Genomic DNA, 19,418 nt, shown 5'->3' on the forward strand with positions numbered 1-19,418 from the left:
TTCGGTGTCGCGCTCATGGATCCTTTGGGCTTTGGGCCATTCGGAGTTTCCTCAATCATGCATTTTAGAGGCAAATATCTCTCAAGTGCTAACTTATTACCCCGAGTTCGATTCCACGGCTGCACTGTGAAGTAAATCATCAACTGGTCGGGCGCCTCAGCGGCAGAGCGAGTGGCTCGCAATCAGAAGGTTGCTAGTTCAAATCCCGGTCGATGGGATGGCTGAGCTCCATCATCCCTTTGGTTTAAAACAAAATAATTGGTACTACTTTGTGGAGGAAGTGAACGACGGGCATCCTGTGGTCTGATAGCCCTCCGTCGTAGGAACGTGGAAGTTCCATCACTGGCTCAGGGCTCTAACTAGGGGATGGGCACCACCTTCAATGCCTATTTGAGCGTGAAATTAATGCAACGTTTTTTAAACATTCTCGTCTGCAGCGAACACGGTTGTTGCATTGTAGAAAAAAGTCAAAATAACTGCATAACCGACCCAAACAAATCCTATAGGTTACGACGAATCCGGCTTCAGTTGTAGATAGTAGCCTTGGACCAGTGGCGGCTCCTGCAAAATCTCTCAGGGGGGGCAAATGTCTGGATGATTGATAAGGATAAGGTCCACCCATGCAATGGATAAGTTAACAGCTTAAGCATGTCAAGGCAACTTCACTTCTTTAATATTAATGAAAAATAAAGTGACTCTTACAATACATCTTGTTTGTTTCTATCTCACTATTATTACAATCCACTCAGTTTCTTTTATTAAAGATTCCACTAGGTGGCGACAAATAATAGTTGACTGAAACATGCTTACGTATGATGACGTAAGCACGTTAGTGCGAGCCCTCCCGGAAGCCATAGAGAATGCATTGCAGCGCCCGCCGTTCGAAAAAAACATCTTTGAATGTAAGTCTATGGGAACACTCGGGGCGATTCTCAGCCGGAGGGAAATCGCCCAAAAAGAGGCGGTACTCCACAGAACGTGACATGACACTGATTGGACTATATCCAGTGGCACAGTAACGGCTGAGATTGGTGGTGCGTCGCCCAATCGCCCTAATGAAGAAACCGCCCCTGCCTTGGACGCTAACACTAAATGTGTGTGTGTGCGCGCTAATGGGACGAACGCACAACAAAATATACACTGCAAGCCCTGCCTAGTTGGCTTGTGCGTGCGTCACAAGGCTCAGTAAATAAACAACTTGTGGCGGCCTTGTGGTTCGGGGAGGGGTGGGTGGACTTATAATGGCCGTGCCAAATTACTGAGCCGGCCACCGCTGAGATTGCCGGGCTAGAATCCTGGCGCAGCCACGCGTGGTTAAACCCGGCCTCCAAAGTGTGGAGAGTTGACACGCGAGGCGAGGTGCCACCTCGCGTAGGGTACCGCGGAAACTATTGGAGCGGCTTTGGAAGTAAAGCGTGTGGGAGGCGGGGGGTGGGGGTCATCTCCCATCCGGGAATGAGACTTCTCGAAGGATGTTTTCTTTGCCTCGTGGCATGATTCCAGTGGCACATTTTGGAGACACAATCGGTGTTTTTTAAAGTACAGTCACACATCCCCCGGTTTACGGCGGGGGAGGCGTTCCTGGAAAGGTGCGACGACGAATATCGAAACGACGGCAATCGAAGCGCTTTGCAGGGTAGGCGGGTGGAGGGCGAAGGCCGAGGAGGAGATGGATACGAGATAGCGCGGACGATGCTGTCAGTAAGCGCGCGGGGGTTGAGGCGACGCAAATCGGGTGGCGGCGTTGACAATAAAGCGGACGACGTATTTGCGGAACGACGTAAAAGGGGGAGACGTTTATTCTTGTGTACCGAGAATATTTGCGTTTGTATGAAGAGGTAAGGGTACAGTCCTGTATTTGCTTGCTCAGAATGCTGGTGGTGGAAGAGCCTTCACTCGAGGAAGCTTTACAAGATCACAACTAATAATAAGAATTGAAATGTATAATGCGGATTCCATCCCAGGATTCAAATGCGCAATGCATGGAAAGCAGGAAACAAAAACAGAATCGGGGCAACCGACCAAACTAAAGAGGAAAGGTCAGTTTAAAGAGATGGGTTTTCAAAGCAGACTTAATACATATTCTTTGGTTCTTTCGGTAAAGTCACGTAGGTATAAAATTAAATAAATATTTAATTAATTTTCTACCTACGTGACTTTATCGAAAGAACCAAAGAGTATGGATTTCTGCAGTCACGAAAGCTTCAAATCAAGATTGAGACTTAACACATCTCAATAAGAGGTTGTTTTGGGTTAGATCGCGTAAATATATAAATGTGTTGTTAAACCCGCCACCACCCGACACAGCCAACTAGTAAGGATTGTCACGTAAACAGAACGTGCCAATTCGTCACTAGTACAGCACACTTACTAGTTATCTGTGGCGAGTTTAACGACACATTTATATATTATGGATGATATTGGTCGCGAAAGCCTACGTGTTAAATATATCTACCGACTCTGATTGCCTGATTTAAAGTGGCAAGGCGTTCCATAGTTTGGGTACCACGCTAACAAAATCCCGATCACCAAAAGAGCACAACCTAGGCCTGGGAGTGCTGAGCAGAGTATAGCGAAAGTAACTTTTAAATTAGACCACATTAAACAACACATTATCAAAATATATGACTGAATATTTAGCCTAATTTTGGTTGAATGGTGTTGCGGTTAGAGATGCCGACTTAAGATTGGGTTTTTTTGTTGCACTCGCCTTTGCAACCCACCACACATCGCTTCGTAGCCTATAACGCCTGAGGTGCATGGACGTTACCAATCCAAGCATTCCCAGGCTCATACCGGCTTAGCTTTCGAGATCTGATGAGATCCTGTGCAGTCCGAGGTGATTTAATAATTTACTAGCAGTCAGCTACAATCATCATAGACTGCAAGCAACTGATGACCGGTAAAAAGTAGAACCTGGACTGTTGGCATGGAGTTCAAGGAATGGCGTGTGCGAAATGCAGTCTTAGAGAAACAAATACAAGATAGTTTTACGCAACATACAATTTTACGAAGCAAAATTATGACTTGGCTGTTTATTGCTTTTTAAAATAGAGTTAGGATTTTTAAATTGGAATAACGTTCTGCCTCTAAAATCATGAACATCGGTTTTTTATTTACCAGTATGCACCACCGCATACGAATTTCCAGTACTAACATTTATCGGTCGCTTTCCCATACTTGAAAAATAAATCCGTGTATTCAGCTTAAACAGGACACTTACTACGAACTGAAATATTGTAAGCCATTCATAGACAAGTTCATTCTCAGTCCGTGGTGTGTGCAAGACACACCTACTCAGCACTTGCCTTCCCCGTAAACATCCGAAATGTAAAAATAAAAAGCGCCTCTTCAATTTTCGCTCATTTCATTCATTTGTATTTACTACTTCACTCTGTCGAGCTAATCTGTGCGCGCGGCTGCACTTTATTTCCCCGCGTGATTGAAATTTACTTTGCCCCGTCGGTGTTAGCCGCCGAGGTCGCGAGGGGTTTTCTTTTTTCAATCATTTTGCTCCGTGAACCCCCCGGTACCTCTTCCCGTTCTGCTGTCACGTGCGCCGATGCCCACTTTATTGAGAAAAATTGATTGAATCCACCAATGGAGGTCAGTCATGGGTTTCTCGTGTGGGTTTATTTGCCAGACTCCAGCACACTGGGTTAGGTGTTGGTGAAGGGCGCGGTGCCTTGGGTGGGTGGGGTGGTGTGGGGTGGGCCCAGGACTGGTTCTGATATCACTCTCGCCGCTGATATTAACCGTGGAATCGAACTCAGATCGCCCAATTCATACCGTTCTAGCCCCACAACATATACTAAGCAAATAGTGTGGTTATCATGCTGCTGCTGCTACGTTGGCAGCAGTGGACGAACGCAATAATACAACAAACAAATCTTAAAACATTCGTCAATTATTGATGTCGTTATTAACGAATGCGTTCATGTTTATTTATAGAATTATCACAACTATTTACTCTGATATAAATGCTCTTTTTTTTCTTACAGGTCCTTTTTTTACAAGCGTAGCCTTGTGACAAAATATGGAAAATTGTCCTGTTTTCATGCATTAAATAGCAATTCGTGAGACCCTTTCTGCAAGCAAAACCTCTGCAAAGTAAAATAATACTTTTTAAAAATCGCGTTTCTATAATTTCAAGTTCACATGATAAAAGAACAACATTAAATGAGACATAACACCGCACCTCCAATTAGCACGGTTGGCTACATACGACCCAAAAGAAGTTCAACATACACACACATACGTGCGTTTTATTTTTCGGGTTGTACCGCGTGTTGCTCGGCACTTTGTCTGACGTTTCGCTCCACTGTTGGGAGCGAGCCGGGAGAATTCAGCTCCCAGCACGTGGACATCAACAACATTCGGTGCAGCTCGAACACACAACGGAGGGGACCCACAGCACCACCGCAAACGCCCATGCAGCGATGTGGAATTTCCACCAGTGGCCGAGGACCGCCAATGAAGATGAGTACAGTCCAACGCTCGCTGAAGCAAGGGGACATAGTAAGCGGTTCGTGTTCATGCACCATTATATCACCATTATACACATCATGACAAAGTCATAGCGGAGGACTGCAACACTTTTCGATTTAAAGCTTTCGTGACTGCAGGGATTCATCTTATTGGTTCTTTCGGTAAAGTCACGTAGAATGGGGACGGCTGCTTGCGTTGTGGCCGAAACGTTGTGAGAATTATTTTATGTTTTTTATTTCCATTCTACGTGACTTTACCGAAAGAACCAAGAAGATGACTGCAACACTGTTTCCCCATTAATAAAAGTGTAATTTGGGGCTTAAAGAAAGCAATTCAGCCGTGTATTTAAATATTTTTTTACTGAGATAACGCACCAGGCTTGCATTCAGAAGCTTGTTCTCAACATTGGACCGGATTCTTGTGAAAACACAAGATAATGAAAGTGGTTTCAGCGAGGGAATTTGAGACAACCAAAAAAACAGCATAAGCCTGAGTAAGCGGTCTGTATAAAAAAAATATTCAACAGATTAAATGAAATATACTTAATAGGACAATATTACACTCGGAAAAAAGCACAACACCTGCAATGTCAATTTGCAACTCCTAAACGTGTTATACAAACTCCATCCAGTTGATTGGATGCACAATTACTATTACAAGCATCATATGCGAATACTTATACATAATAGAATTTGAAAAAAGGTACAATCCACTGCTGGATGTGTCAGAGATGGGGGTCATGTGACTATACTTGTGAGGAGCGGTGGCATAGCGGTTAGCGCGCTGCGCTACGGACGTAGCGACGACAGGTTCGATTCCCGCTCATGGCCAATACCGGTGACGATTATCTGAACCGGTCCTGGGCCTCCCCTGGGTCGACTCAGCCTCAAATGAGTACCCGATGCACGATGCAGTGTGTAAACATCTCCACTGGGGAGACAAAGGCGGCCAGGCGTGGTGCTGGCCTCTCAACCCTCGTGTGCCGTGACGGCCTCTAACAGCACTTGCCCCAACAATCTATGAAGGTTATACGGGGAATTGTTGTCTTTGTGACTATACTCAAACATAGTAGTCAGCATGGTTTGGTGAAGGAGGGAGACTGTGACTAAATACCGAGTCGATTCTAAGGTTCCTGCTATTGACCTACAAGGCTGTCAATGGGTTAGCCTCCACATTACTTACAGGAACTGCTCCACTTCTATACACCTTCAATGGCATCCTTCTCCTTAGTCTTCCGAGGTCAAGGCTCCGTTCCTGGGGGTGATCGGGCTTTTGCCAGTGCAGCTCCAAGACTATGGGACTCCAAGACTATGATAATAAGACAATCAAAATCTTAAGAGCTTTTTAAATCTACCCTGAAAAATCACCTCTTTAAAAATGTCCTTTTCCCCATCGTTTTGGTCGTTTATCACTGGCTCTGTCTTAACTCCCCTGCTTTCCATAGACGGTGCATTGGGATCCTTGGATAAAAAGCAACTTACAAATCTAAATCTAAATAATGATTAACTACCTCGCCTCGTATACAGGATGTCGTGGGCTTTAACCCGACCCTGACGCCTGTATATTTGGAGTTTGTATATTCTCCCTGTGGTTGCGTGGATTTTTCCCAGGGTCCTCCAGTTTTTTCTTCCAAAATTTAGAATCAACATGCGTTTGAAGTATTTGGCTGCTATAAATATCTACACGATAATCCACTTCTTTGAGATAAAATTTTTTGGCCAGGTCACTTATGAAAAAGAGCGAAATAGCTCAGTGCACTATACCTGGTACAATACAACGTTTAGATTTTAGTTAGTTAATTCATTAGCACTTACTGTTGGCCAGGTGGCACTGTGATTAGAGCACGCAGTCTAAAGATTGCGAGTTCAACTCCTAGTTGGGCTTAGCGCAAGCTCACCATCCCTCTGGGGCCGATGTTACATGACAGTTGTGTTTCCCAGTGGTCTTGCTGATCCTACCATAGGAATGTGGAATTTCCACCGCCAACTAAAGGTTGCCAATAGCGATGAGCACAATCACATTTTTAACAATGCACGTATGAGAATATCAGTTACCGCAATATATACGTGCGGCATTAACAACTCACGACCACCATCCGTGCCGTCGTGAAAATAAGTTTTCCTCTTACAAACGCAATTGCATTCCCATTGACCCTGCGGACGTATTTCTGAAACACAATCGCCGACCCCGTTTCTTCCGCGCCACTTTCTCTACAGGACAACGGGCAAAGTAGTCGTTTACATCCGAACGCTGGCGACGACGGGCGACGACGTTGCCACGGCAGCACACGGGGGCCCCTGCCAAAAACAGCCTCAAATCCTCATGCACGGCCTTAATGAATGGCCTCACAATGCCATTGGGGGCCCCCACCTCCCAGACCCCCTCATAAGACACGACATCCGTGTTGCAGACAAAAGCGCTTAGTTTGTCCCACGCTGAAGTTTTTCGGGGTCAATAGGGCCCTTGAAAAAGCTGAACAGCCAACATACACACACACATAACACACGCGCAAGCCCATACGTACGGACACATAAAACACATGGGTGTTCCGAACACACACACATAAAACGACAAAAAATCTCCCCTGTAGCCTTAATCAGGGTCAAGTGCTGTTAGCGAGCACCTATGAAGGCAGCACGACACACAAGGGGGTGGGTGGACAACACCAGTCACCTTTGTCTCTCCAATGCTTTTGTTTACACGCCGCACCAGGTACTTCTTGAAGGCTGAGGAAACCTAGGGGAGGCCCGAGGATCGGTTCAAATATGCACCACTGGTATTGGTCGCGAGTGGGAATCGAACTTGGATCGCTCAGGTTCGTAGTACAGTGTGCGGAGCTTTGCGCCACCGCTCCTCACACACATTCACATGCACGCGTACATATACATGTAATATGTACACAAAATAACTTGCCAATATCATCAGTAGTAGATAGTTGTAATTAAATGGGAGAGGACCATTAGGCTCTCTTCGAGTTCATTATTATTACAACGGCACTACGTTCAGATGGGTTCACACCAGAGGTGGGACAAAGTCATTGTTATGCAAGTCCAAGTCGAGTCGCAAGTCATCAAATTCATGACTCGAGTCTGACTCGAGTCCAAGTCACATGACTCGAGTCCACATCTCATAGGTGGGACAAAGGCATTGTTATGCAAGTCCAAGTCGAGTCGCAAGTCATCAAATTCATGACTCGAGTCTGACTCGAGTCCAAGTCACATGACTCGAGTCCACATCTCAGAGGTGGGACAAAGTCATTGTTATGCAAGTCCAAGTCGAGTCGCAAGTCATCAAATTCATGACTCGAGTCTGACTCGAGTCCAAGTCACATGACTCGAGTCCACATCTCATAGGTGGGACAAAGTCATTGTTATGCAAGTCCAAGTCGAGTCGCAAGTCATCAAATTCATGACTCGAGTCTGACTCGAGTCCAAGTCACATGACTCGAGTCCACACCTCTGGTTCACACCACAGTTGGTCGATCAGAAGGTCCTATGTAGTGCCTGACCCAGCATGGAAGAGTAGGCCAAAACACCTATCGAGAGAGGCTCTCTAAAATTCCCTCGATTAGACCCCCTTCTACCAGCAGGGGCTTGAGTAAACAATTGCGGTGCTGCATCTTTACCTTTGCATTATCAGTATTATTATGAATACAATGGCACAATGTACAGTTTATTGACAGCGGAAAAAAAATTCACGGAACCTTTTTTGCCCATTGGCAGCCGCTCACAACGATGTCATTAAAACCTGGGCTGGCAATGCGTTCGGTACTTGCCACATTGAAGTGGAATTTCCACCACTGTATCTGGGTCACCAATAAATAAGTATACACCACCCAATACTCACCGGAGCAATGCGGCACTTTGACAAGACAATTCAAGCATTGTTGTCGTTACCCCTTATTACCCTTGACATTCTATTTCATTTAATTATTTCCCCGATGTCAAATTCTACGTTTGGTATGTAATTTCACACTTCAGTTTCAGCACTGAACTGCGGTTAGCACCAGTGCATCGGTGACGATTCGTTAGGGATTTTTGTTTTGGTTTTGTGCAAACGGCACTCACGATTGCAGAACGAACAATGCTTCCGCGCGCATAGATGGGGCTTCTGCACACAATGCGAGACTACCAATTGCAAGATTTCGCCTTTGTGGTGCGACTCTTGTGTTTGTGCACACGAGCATGAGAAACTGCACATTCGTACACTCCGAAATCAAATTTTGCAAGCACTCGTATAGACACACACACAAACAAACACGAACACGCTTACATAAGCAACCACGCAAATACACAGAACGCCATGCATTTCAACACATATATAACAAATGTTTCGCCGTAGTTTCAATTTCGCACGGACTGGCTGATTAAAGGGACTGTTGTACACTCTAATCATTGCTCCAAAAGGGGTTTCTCATAGCCGAAATATGGCACAAATAGTCGGATCTGTGTGCAACTATCAGAATCTAAATAGAGTAAAGTTGTTTTTCTGCAAGATGATAACATTGCGCAAACGAGATATAGTTCAGCATGGGACCTTTTTTGCCAGTATCAAGTATGAAAAAAAAACAGAATAGGTTTTACCCTTTCTTGCAATAAAATTGTGTTACGATGTTCAATCACCAAATAGAAACCTTTTGCAAGGAATCAAGTTCGCATTATCCACACGTGTTTGTGGTGAACAGGCAAAAAAACGGATTGGTCTACACCAGAGACAGCTTTCGTTAGGGCCCGGTCTCACCAGTGTCAGACCAGAGAACGCCCAAAGGCGAACAGCACAAGCACAATGCCACTATCAGGGCATTGATAACTCGGGGTGAGCTGCTACACAACATGCGACCCCTTTCTTGCCATACTGGCAAGCATAATACATCGTTGTACTGTACTCAGTGCAAGGATTATTCTAGTAGCTACGGGCCCCGCACTTTCAAGGGCCCCGCGCTAAATTCTTTCAAGCTCATCAATTCCGGTTCAGTGATTCTGCACTTGCTCTATTACTATAGTACTATACTGCTTTCAAAATTTATGAACGACTGGGTGTTTAAGGTGAGCGATTTGTCATTATCTGGCTGTATAGCAAATTAAAAAATACAATTAATTTATTATGCAAGTTAAAATGTATGTGTTTTAATATTTAAGTGTTTTTAATTTTTTATTTAGGGCCCCTTTATAGCATACTAGCGGTAAGTACCCGGCGTTGCTCGGGCGAAAAAGGCAGACACACACACATGGACTTACACTGTGTTTTAATATTTAAGTGTTTATATTTTTTTTTATTTAGGGCCCCTTTATAACATATGCGCTACAGGCCCCGCACTAGCTTAATCCGGCACCGACTGTACTCCACTCCCACATCTACATTTCCACCTTCACCAAGCCGCACTGAGCAGCGATGTGAGGTTCTGGGGTCAAATAGAGTCCACGGCCTCCTCACGTTGTGGAGAGGTCCTCATCCAGCAAGCGGACTGACAGTGGAGCTATACACGTGCGCATGTGCCCACAATAAACACAGTGCGCTATGACAGAACATAATCAAGTGTGCAGAGAGACACAAAGCGATGCACGGTTGGAATCGCATTCATGGCCAAAAATAATAACGCACGGAGCACAGAACCACTAGCCAGCAAATTCTCACATCGTAGCGACTGTTACGTGGGCGTGGGCAGGACATATCGATAGAAAGCATGATGTATATATGTTCAACTTCTTTCGCACCGTACGTAGCCAACCGTGATAATCGGAGGTGTGGGGTGAAGGACAAACCAAACAAAAATAAATTCTGAAAATTATTTTTTTCAATCGAGATGATGATTTAAACGTGCATAGCTCCAGTGGCTTCCTAATATCGGAAGGAAGAGCGTTCCGGACTGCTGCAGAAGCACACATGAAAGCACGCGATGCGGTGACCGTCTTTGTTTGATGGGCAATAGCCAAGAGCCATTGCTGCGAGGATGACCGGAGTTGGCGTGGCGGTTTATGCCCCTTGACGAGATCAGCGAGGCGTTGTGGTTCATTCGTGGCAAGCAATGGACGAGGCGGGTGACAGAATGACAGCCAAAGGAGAGAAGTGCGCCCGAGATGACCACCTCCGTGAAGACGGCGAAACTCGATCAGTTCACGTGCAGGAGTGGGACGGACTGTGGTGCCGTACGACCGTGAGGGCTCGTGAGAGTGTGTGGAGGCCTTAATCCAGCAGTGGGTAGACAGTGGCTGATGATAAAGTGGAAAAATACTTTATCGAGATACGGCAGATATCATTGCCAATTAACCGCACTTATGTACCGTATCAGCCTTTGGCAAAACTGTAGAGTAATTTAATCTCGCGAATCGCAAATCAAGGGCTATACAATTTTATTTATTTAGCGAATTCAAAGTCCCTAAGCCAAGCGGTTGCTTCCGGTCCTGCTGTGTTGAGGGCGAGTATGCCTCCACTAAGTTTGTGGATTGGGCAGACTTCGAGGATGTGGTGCATGGTTCACTCCACCCCGCAGGCACATAGCGGGACGTGAAGCTCTTATGCCCAAGCAGTGGAGGTTGGCGAGACCTGGGCCATGACTGGTCCTGAACCTGTTGAGGGTGGACCCACTCCGTCCTGGGGAGGTTGAAACCAGGGGGACTGCTGTTGTGTGGGGGTGATAATGAGTAATTATTTGCCAGGTCCAGTGACTCCCATTCTTGTGTCCAGCTGTACAATATTGCAACCTAACTGTGGTATGTACACTCCAATAAGAGTTTCTAGAATGGACACCCACTTTATGGGAAGTGGGAATTGGTGGTATTAATAGCGAGACTGCTACCCACCATAGAAATGTGGAATTTCCACTACCAAGCTCAGGACTGCCAAAAGAGATAGGTGCTACTACCAGATGTTTAATTCTAGCAAAGAGACACTTTACGAGAGTATATTTTTCTTTTAAAGTACGTCCTTTATTTAGCCAGGAAAGTCTCACCGAGTCTCAATTCTTGTTTTCAGGGGGAGGGCTCCATTGTAATGGCTGGCCAATTGCATTATTCAGTGTTTAGCATGTGAACATCCACACGTAGAGGCAAAAGACAGATGGAATCAAGAATACATCGCATGAACAGCATCTTCCTGGCCAGGTGTAAAAGCAGCACAAGCCTCCAACACCTGGTATTCATAGGCAAAAAACAAAGACCCCCCCCCCCCCCATAAAGCCTTAGCAGACTGTTGGGAAAGTGCTGTTTTCGCGAGCACCTCTGAAGGCCGGAACAACACACGAGGCGGTGAGTGGCCAGAACCACACCCACCTTTGTCTTGCTAGTGGCGATATTTACACATCGCACCAGGTACTCATTTTAGGCTGAGTCGACCTAGGGGGGGGGTCCCCATAACCGGTTCAAATAATAATCGTCACCGGTGTTTGTCGTGAGCGGGAATCGAACGCGAGTCGCTGGGTTTGTAGCGCAGCGCGCTAACCACTACACTACCATTCCCCGTATTCATAGGCAGTCGCCCATTCACATACAGTCCTACCAAGACTCAAACCGCTGGCTTGGGAAATCTGACCGGATCGGATAAAATGAGAGTGATTTTATTCATTCGAAACAAAAAGAAAATGAACCAAGAAAAATAATCAATAAATAATGAAAGTTTGTTTGTTTAGGTTTCTTGAAGCACCCTTGACTTTAAATGTGCCCCTTGACCGGCCCTTGTTTATAATAACTGTCCTTGGGAAATCAAGTACTGTACTGCAGCTGCTTTGAACTTTGAAATCACATTCCAAACCGATGTGAAAATGTATACATATGCCTTCGCATACGTACAAGGTATACGTCTATTTATCAAGACCTCATTGCGGATACAAAATCAATACAGCGACAGAAAGCACAAAACAGTCGTACATTGTGTCAATGCCACAATACGGCCAGGTGGCACTGCTTAAGAGTGCTGGACTCAAGATTGGAAGCTTAAAATGTTAAATCCTGGTCAGGAGGGCAATTAAGTTCACCGTCTCTCTGGGGTCAACAAAATCCTAATAGTTCCAAATTGTGGGACATTAACAGTAGTTACCATCTGGTGACACTGGCCTCTGTAAAAGCAACGTGCAATTTCCACCACGGGCTCAGTGCATTTAGCAGACAACAGTCTTACCCCAATCTCATTCAAGCATGGGGACACTTAAGACTGTTAACTCGCACGAAAATATCTCTTGCTGCTCGTTAATAATGGCCCGTAACTGTGACCAATACTGTGTGTTGTGAACATCATGACATTAGAACACTATCATGGTCAATCCACTGGTGGATGAAGGTCTCTCCATACCACCACCATCTCCCACAATCCTACAATGTCATAATTCATTGCTCCATCTCCCAGGTGGACATACTCTCAAACCCATTCCCACTCCATCATTATTCCTGACCATCATCCCTTGTCATATAACGTCCTTCCAGAGCGCACTTAATTTTATTCCGTTATAACTATATCTTTGTGTCCCCTAATATGTGTTCCTCTTTCTTTCTCGCTCTGTAACTTCCACTTTTAATTTGGTTAAACACTGCTGCAGTGTTACCAAGTTATGACCACTAAAAAAATAAAGCTTTACCACCAATCACTTTAACTTTTAACAGTGCTCCGTTGGGACAAAGGTGACAATACTTAACTCATAGCCCCATAAAAGCGGGTGGTATCTAAGGTCAAAGTTCAATAGGAGTCCAATGTCAATCAATTAATAACCTGAAATAAAGCAAGTAAGAATTAACATGAGGCTTTTGCACAAATAGCTTTAAGGCCAACAAAATTATATACATTCATACAATGGAGATAACGTCAAATTCAGAGTCTCTATTCACACGAGTGATGGGGCAGTGCTCTTCTGGCACGGGCAGCCCTGAGCCCATGGTGGAAATACCACATTTCCATGTTGGGGGCACAGTGTGTCCATAAAATGACCACTGATGACTTAAAGTGCCACTTACCAATTGGCTAAGTTGACAACCCCTCACCAGGATTTTAACTCGCAACTTCTTGACTGTTAGTTATTTTTGTTACCACAACAAAATACATCCATAATAGAGAAATAAATTGACACTTTAAATATCTGCTTACAGGCCCTGTAGTGGAGGCCCATCCTATAGCAGTGGCGTGAACAAGTAATTGCGGGGCAGCACCTTTACCCTTTCTGTTTTGACTGTTCACCGATGTTGGTTGATGATGAATGATAAACGATTACCACGATGACGATAAACTCCTCATTCGAGGCCCAAAGATCGCACCTCACGGTTGGCTATGTACAGTGCAAAATCAATTCAACATACATACTGCATACATGTCAACCCCTTTGCAGTGCCTACATTATTACAGACCAATTCAGACCTTATTGGTCACCCCGTGCACTGATACATCCCAACGTTAATCCTACAAAGTCCCGTCACAAGACAGAAACACAAACAAAGACACTTTTTTTTGCCCGTATTGAAACGGCTGTACGGAGTCTATGAACCTGCAAACTCAATTTCTCTGTACAACAATACGGGTAACCCGTACGGATTGACACGGTATTATACTGGCTCCGACATTCCTCTATGACACTGGTGGAAATAACCATCAACAGCACACACATCTCCTTCACGAATGGAACATTTGAGGACAAGCCCACGGGGGAGTACGCCTGCGGTCATGCAACCTCAAGCTCCGTACCACAACAGTGAACCAGCGTGGTCCTTTCACCGAATCAATGGTAAAACTACACAAAGATCTCTCCCTCCTGAAGAAGTCCATCTCGCGGATAGCGGGTCTCGACACGGGCATTCAGGCTCCTGAAACGCGTTGCCATCCGTCGTAGGCAAGGCAAACACGGCAATGACATATACTTAGACCTCAGCAAAAACGCACGTTTGATACACCCCACCATCCCTTCAACTGCTCTCAACCCGATTTAAAGCTTTCGTGACTGCAGGGATTCATCTTCTTGGTTCTTTCTGACAGACCTGTTCTTCACCTGAGGACGGCTGCTTGCGTTGTGGCCGAAACGTCGTGAGAATTATTTTATCGTGTTTTATTTTTTATTATTTTATTACTTCCCTTCTACGTGACTTTACCGAAAGAACCGAGAAGATGCTCTCAACCCGTTAGAACACGACGAGTAAGTCACACAGCAGTTGGCGAGCGAGCACAAGGGAATACTTTAGCTGAGCAATAATCCTCACCTGGGGTGTCCTGCATGGGACGGGCTTGACGAGTGCACTCAGAAATCCCACGTCTGCACGGTGCGCCATGCTCCCACTTTGCTTGGAAACAAATGTGAGAATTCTTCTTTAACGTCCTCGAGTTTTTAAATCTTGAAGCCGGGAGCCTTTATCCCCCCCACCACCACCCCCTAACTCTCTCTCAATCTCTGACTCGTTTCCCGTGGCTCACATTCATTTTTTTTATTCCAGCAGCAGCAGCCAATCAGAAAAGAGGGCTTTCGGAGCCTCGTTTAAGAATGACCGGGACACGCAGCTTGCTGATTAATCCTGGCGGTGTTCGTTCGGCGACTCTCCCTACAAGTTGAAGCAAAGTGTCGTCCAGTTGAAAAGTTGTCTTCTTTCTTGGCACCTCTTGAACATAGCAAAGTACTGTATCTAGTCTTCTGTTTAACGAATCAATCCTAATTCATGTAGTTACACGCACTGAGTGTGTATAGGCTACGCACGAATGTGTTCATGAAAATAACAAGAAAATAAAATAAATGTATCAACCTGTACAAAGCTATAAACACAACAGCAGAATAGTTAGGAGGATGCACGTATAATCACGTATGGTTCAGGAAGCAAACACCCTTACTAACAGGAAGCTGCTTGGTACGAATAAACCGCAGATGGCTTCTTCAGTTGCTTTAGGGGTTTGTTTTATATTTAGTTTGCTAAACAAAACGAGTTTCCGCGAGGGAGCCGAGTCTTTTTTTTGTTAAGCCGTCTGCCTCCACTTGGCAGTGTTGAAAACGGACACGCCGTGGAAGAGAGTCAAGAAAAAAACCCAGAGAATTTAAATGAGAAAACTTTGGCTCTCCTCTCTCTCGCTCTCCCGTCCCTCCCCCACACATGCTCACCCAACCAGCGAGACTGGAATTCATTTGATAGCCACGGGAACACACCCACACAACGCTGAGCCAGTACACACACACACAGATAAAGGGGCTGTAAGGCTGGCAAAGGGGCTTTGCCAATTGCCTCCTTTAAATAACAAAGTGCCACAACGTCCGCAGCGAATGGCTGGACCGTTCAAGGTGGACTGTGTCGACACTATTACACGCTGACACACACCGGCACCCATGACTCGTACAGGTCGTACACGTACCCACGCACAATCACGCACAGTCATTGCACAATAAATGTAAATGTCCTTTAATCTGACAGATAATTGGCACAGCCAGCCATATCGCTTTAAGGGAAGTGTTGAGAATTGAACTACAGGTTAGGTTATATTTATTGTATTTACTACGGTTATATTTAAAATGTGTCGTGTTGATATATTGGTTTGTAATGGCTTGCTTGCCATGTTACGGCAATATAGAATTATTATTATTGTATTACTCTGTCCGGTTTACTTTTGAGTTGAATCGTGTGTGGTCTGGCATAATGTCCGACGTTTTTCTACACGCGCTGGATTGCTTCTTCAGGAATTCAGTAACTGAGGAAGGTCCCAGCACATGGAGAGAAACGTCAGACAGCGTGCCAAACAAATCACGTCGGGACGCGACACAACACAACCGCGAAAACCTCAGCAGTAATTATACGAGTGGTATTAAATAATCTACTGTACTTCAATCAAGTCATTGGATCAAAGCCAAATGCAAAATAATGAATATGAAATTGGCCAAACATCCGAATATAACCATCCTGAATACAGATTGTATGAAATAAGGGATCATTATTAATAATTATCAACCGTGGTCCATCCACTGCTGGATGAAGGATTCCCCAAAACCGCCACCAATTAAAACAAATGATTCAAAGCTTTGAAGTTCCTATGCTTAAACACGATTTTCGTTGGAGACCCTGAGTCAATTCCACATTGCTATGCCAGGGGGCAGGCCGTCCATCATCCCATAGTGGTGGCGCACACTGGAGGCAAGCGTTGGTAGATCACACACATCTTGGGAATTCCCTTCCCGTGTGCGTGGAGGTACCACACCGTGGCTTAGCAGGAGCATTCGATAGAGCAAGTGTAGACGAATCTCCATCTGTCCCAGTTGCATAGTGAGTTTTCTCCGGGCGCTCCAATTTCCTCCCACATGTGTATGATACTCATTGTTTGAAAAGGGCTTAATATAAAAACACGCAATGCAGGACTCTCTTGAAAACGAGTTATTGGACTCAGTATGGTTTACTGGGTATGTGAGTTATTATGAAACTTCCCTTCACCTAAAAACCATGTTCTTCTGCGATTTAAATTCAATGTCAAGTCGTTTGGTGTCACACTGCCACAGCGCGGCACAAAATGAGTATTGCATTTTATGTTTATTTCTCAGAGCGATTGACAGCCCTTTGTCAATCCACTGCTGGATGAAGGCCCGCCCACTCTGTGTTGGCCGTGGGTGTTGTTAGACCATACTTCACCACGCTGGTCTGTATGGGTTAGTGGAGGGGTGGGGGTTGTCCATGGCTAGGACCAGTGGCGAAATATCACTCGCCACTGATACCAGCCGTGGCCTGGAATAAAACTCAGCTCGTTGGCTCTAAAGTGCAGCGCAGAACCACTGCACCACGACTCCAGGCCAAATCTCGCAGTAAAAACGTTTTTTTTATATTCAGCCATTCTCAATACGGTGCTTGATATGAGCGGTTCTAAGCCACCTTGTACAATGAGCGTCCTATGGAAAGCCACGTGCATTGATTTGTGTTTGCTCCATATTCGTTGTGGTGGCCCATCACATAATTCCCATGGTGATGTCACGGCCCCATATGGAGCAATTGATTGTCCAATTGAATAGCAAATGAAAATGTGATTGTGTTAATGGCATTTTTTTAAATCTCTGAAACAGACATCTAAATTAACTCAAGCCTGCCGTAAATCACGTGACAACGTGTGGCCACCCCCACTCTGAATCCTCTCCTCGTCCCCCACCACCCCGCCCCCTGTGAAAACAGACGCCGCTCCGTGCAGCTCACATCGTCTTGGCTCATTCCTCCTCTTTCCTTCTTTCCTTCTTGCTGCTCATCTTGAGCCGTGCCCTCCTCTCTGTCCGTCTTTGAGACGTTCCATCCCGGCATCCATTCCATTTCCCTTCTCTTTTTTCATTTCCCCATAAATAATGTCATTGACTCTACTCCTAACTCTAACCCGTGGTGCACCACGGGTAAAAAAAAACATCGTCGCTTATTACCAGTGAGACTTCCGTCCCGGCATCCATTCCATTTCCCCTTTCATTTTCTCTTTCCATGAATAATATCATTGCCCATACTCCTCTCCTCATGGTGTTACCACGGGTAAAAAGTATTACATAGCTAAATTCCTGTTAAGATAAATGTACAGGTAAAAATGCAGCCTTGCAATTTCTTGCTAACGAGACTGTTGGCAGAAGGGCCTCCACTCGAGAGCTCTAGAGAGCGCCCCTATAGAGGGTTCTTTGGCCTACTCTTCCATGCTGGTCAGACGTATTTGGACGGAAGATGTTGGAGGACTCCGCACTTTGGGGCCGTCCATAAATGACGTCACGCGATTTTGGACGATTTTGACCCCCTTCCCCGTCATCACACGGCGTCACAAAAAATCAAACCCCCCCCCCTCAAATATGACGTCACAATGCTCTGCCCCCCCCCAAAAAAACATGCTTCAAATCGCTTTAAACTATTGTCATTGTAGTGCGTATTTAATGTGGCGCTGCACTGCTGTAAGAGAAAACATTTATTAAAACGTCTATTTAATTAAGTAGAACGTGTTGTCTATATTTATTTAAAGTTGCGCATTTTGATGTGACGTCACATTTCTCTAACCCCCCCCCCCTCGTCACACATCGTCACAAATGTCTGACCTCCCTCCCCCCCATCCTAGGTGCGTGACGTCATTTATGGACGGCCCCTTTACCCCACCAAACGCGACTTGCCCATTGAACGTGTTGCACCTGTTTAAACTGATGGGTGGACAGGTGGCGAGGATTTGATCAACAAACCTGTACATTGTTTTAACTACCACGCCGGAGAGAGTCTGGCTTGCAAGTCGTCTAGTTTGCTCACCATTAACATCCACTGCAGCAACCCTCGATGCATCTAGAGCAGGGGTGGGGACGTCCGGCCCGCGGGCCGTATGAGGCCCACGAAATCATTTGGTGTGGCCCTGCCAAGGCAACCGCAGGCGGGACTCGAAATTAAATAAATCTAGGAGCAAACCTGGAAAAGCAGTTGCGAGTAGCAACATCATCAATACCAGCTAACATCACACGCCTCACCAAAGAGAAGCAGTTCCAGCCCATCACATTAGGGGTGAGTTAATGAAATGTTTGACCAAATATAACGGGCTAATTTTTAAGTTTGATAATTTTGTATGGCCCGCGAATGATGTTATAAATACCCAAATGGCCCTTGGCATAAAACAGGTTCCCCACCCCTGATTCTAGAGTATACTCCCATCGTATACGTGAATCCACTGCTGGATGAGGGTCTCCACGCGGGTCACGGGGATTGTTCGGTGACCATACTTCACCAAGCTGGGCAGTGCGGGTTCGGTGAAGGCAGGAAGCATACACGTGGGGGCATAGACGTACAGCACAACAATGGAAGAAGTTGCTCTACTGCCCTCATCTGTCCAGCACGTGGAGATTTTACTAATCACCGACAAATTTATACTCACGCGATCTAACCCAAAAACTTTGTTACGAATAATTACCAGCCAATTCGTAGAATAATTATTGAAATCGCCGACTGTACTTATATGCGGTCGACTATTCGGATAACTGTAAACATCACCTCCCGTCCAGCGGCACACGC

At 45.5% G+C, this 19,418-nt stretch overlaps 1 protein-coding gene across 9 annotated transcripts in view; it reads right to left on the reverse strand.

Annotated features, from left to right (window-relative positions):
- Positions 1-15,492, reverse strand: part of RAPGEF2 (Rap guanine nucleotide exchange factor 2) — a 213,960-nt gene extending 198,468 nt beyond the window's left edge. For all 9 annotated transcript variants that reach the window (XM_078613489.1, XM_078613487.1, XM_078613488.1 and 6 more), the window contains exon 1: positions 14,658-15,492. In XM_078613489.1, coding sequence (XP_078469615.1) covers positions 14,658-14,726 — 69 coding nt within the window. In that variant the 5' untranslated portion in view covers positions 14,727-15,492. The remainder of the gene's footprint in view (positions 1-14,657) is intronic.
- Positions 15,493-19,418: the final 3,926 nt, after the last annotated feature.

Source organism: Lampetra planeri, chromosome 41, assembly GCF_965212315.1.
Source record: "Lampetra planeri chromosome 41, kcLamPlan1.2.h2, whole genome shotgun sequence".
Taxonomy (NCBI): Eukaryota; Metazoa; Chordata; class Hyperoartia; order Petromyzontiformes; family Petromyzontidae; genus Lampetra; species Lampetra planeri.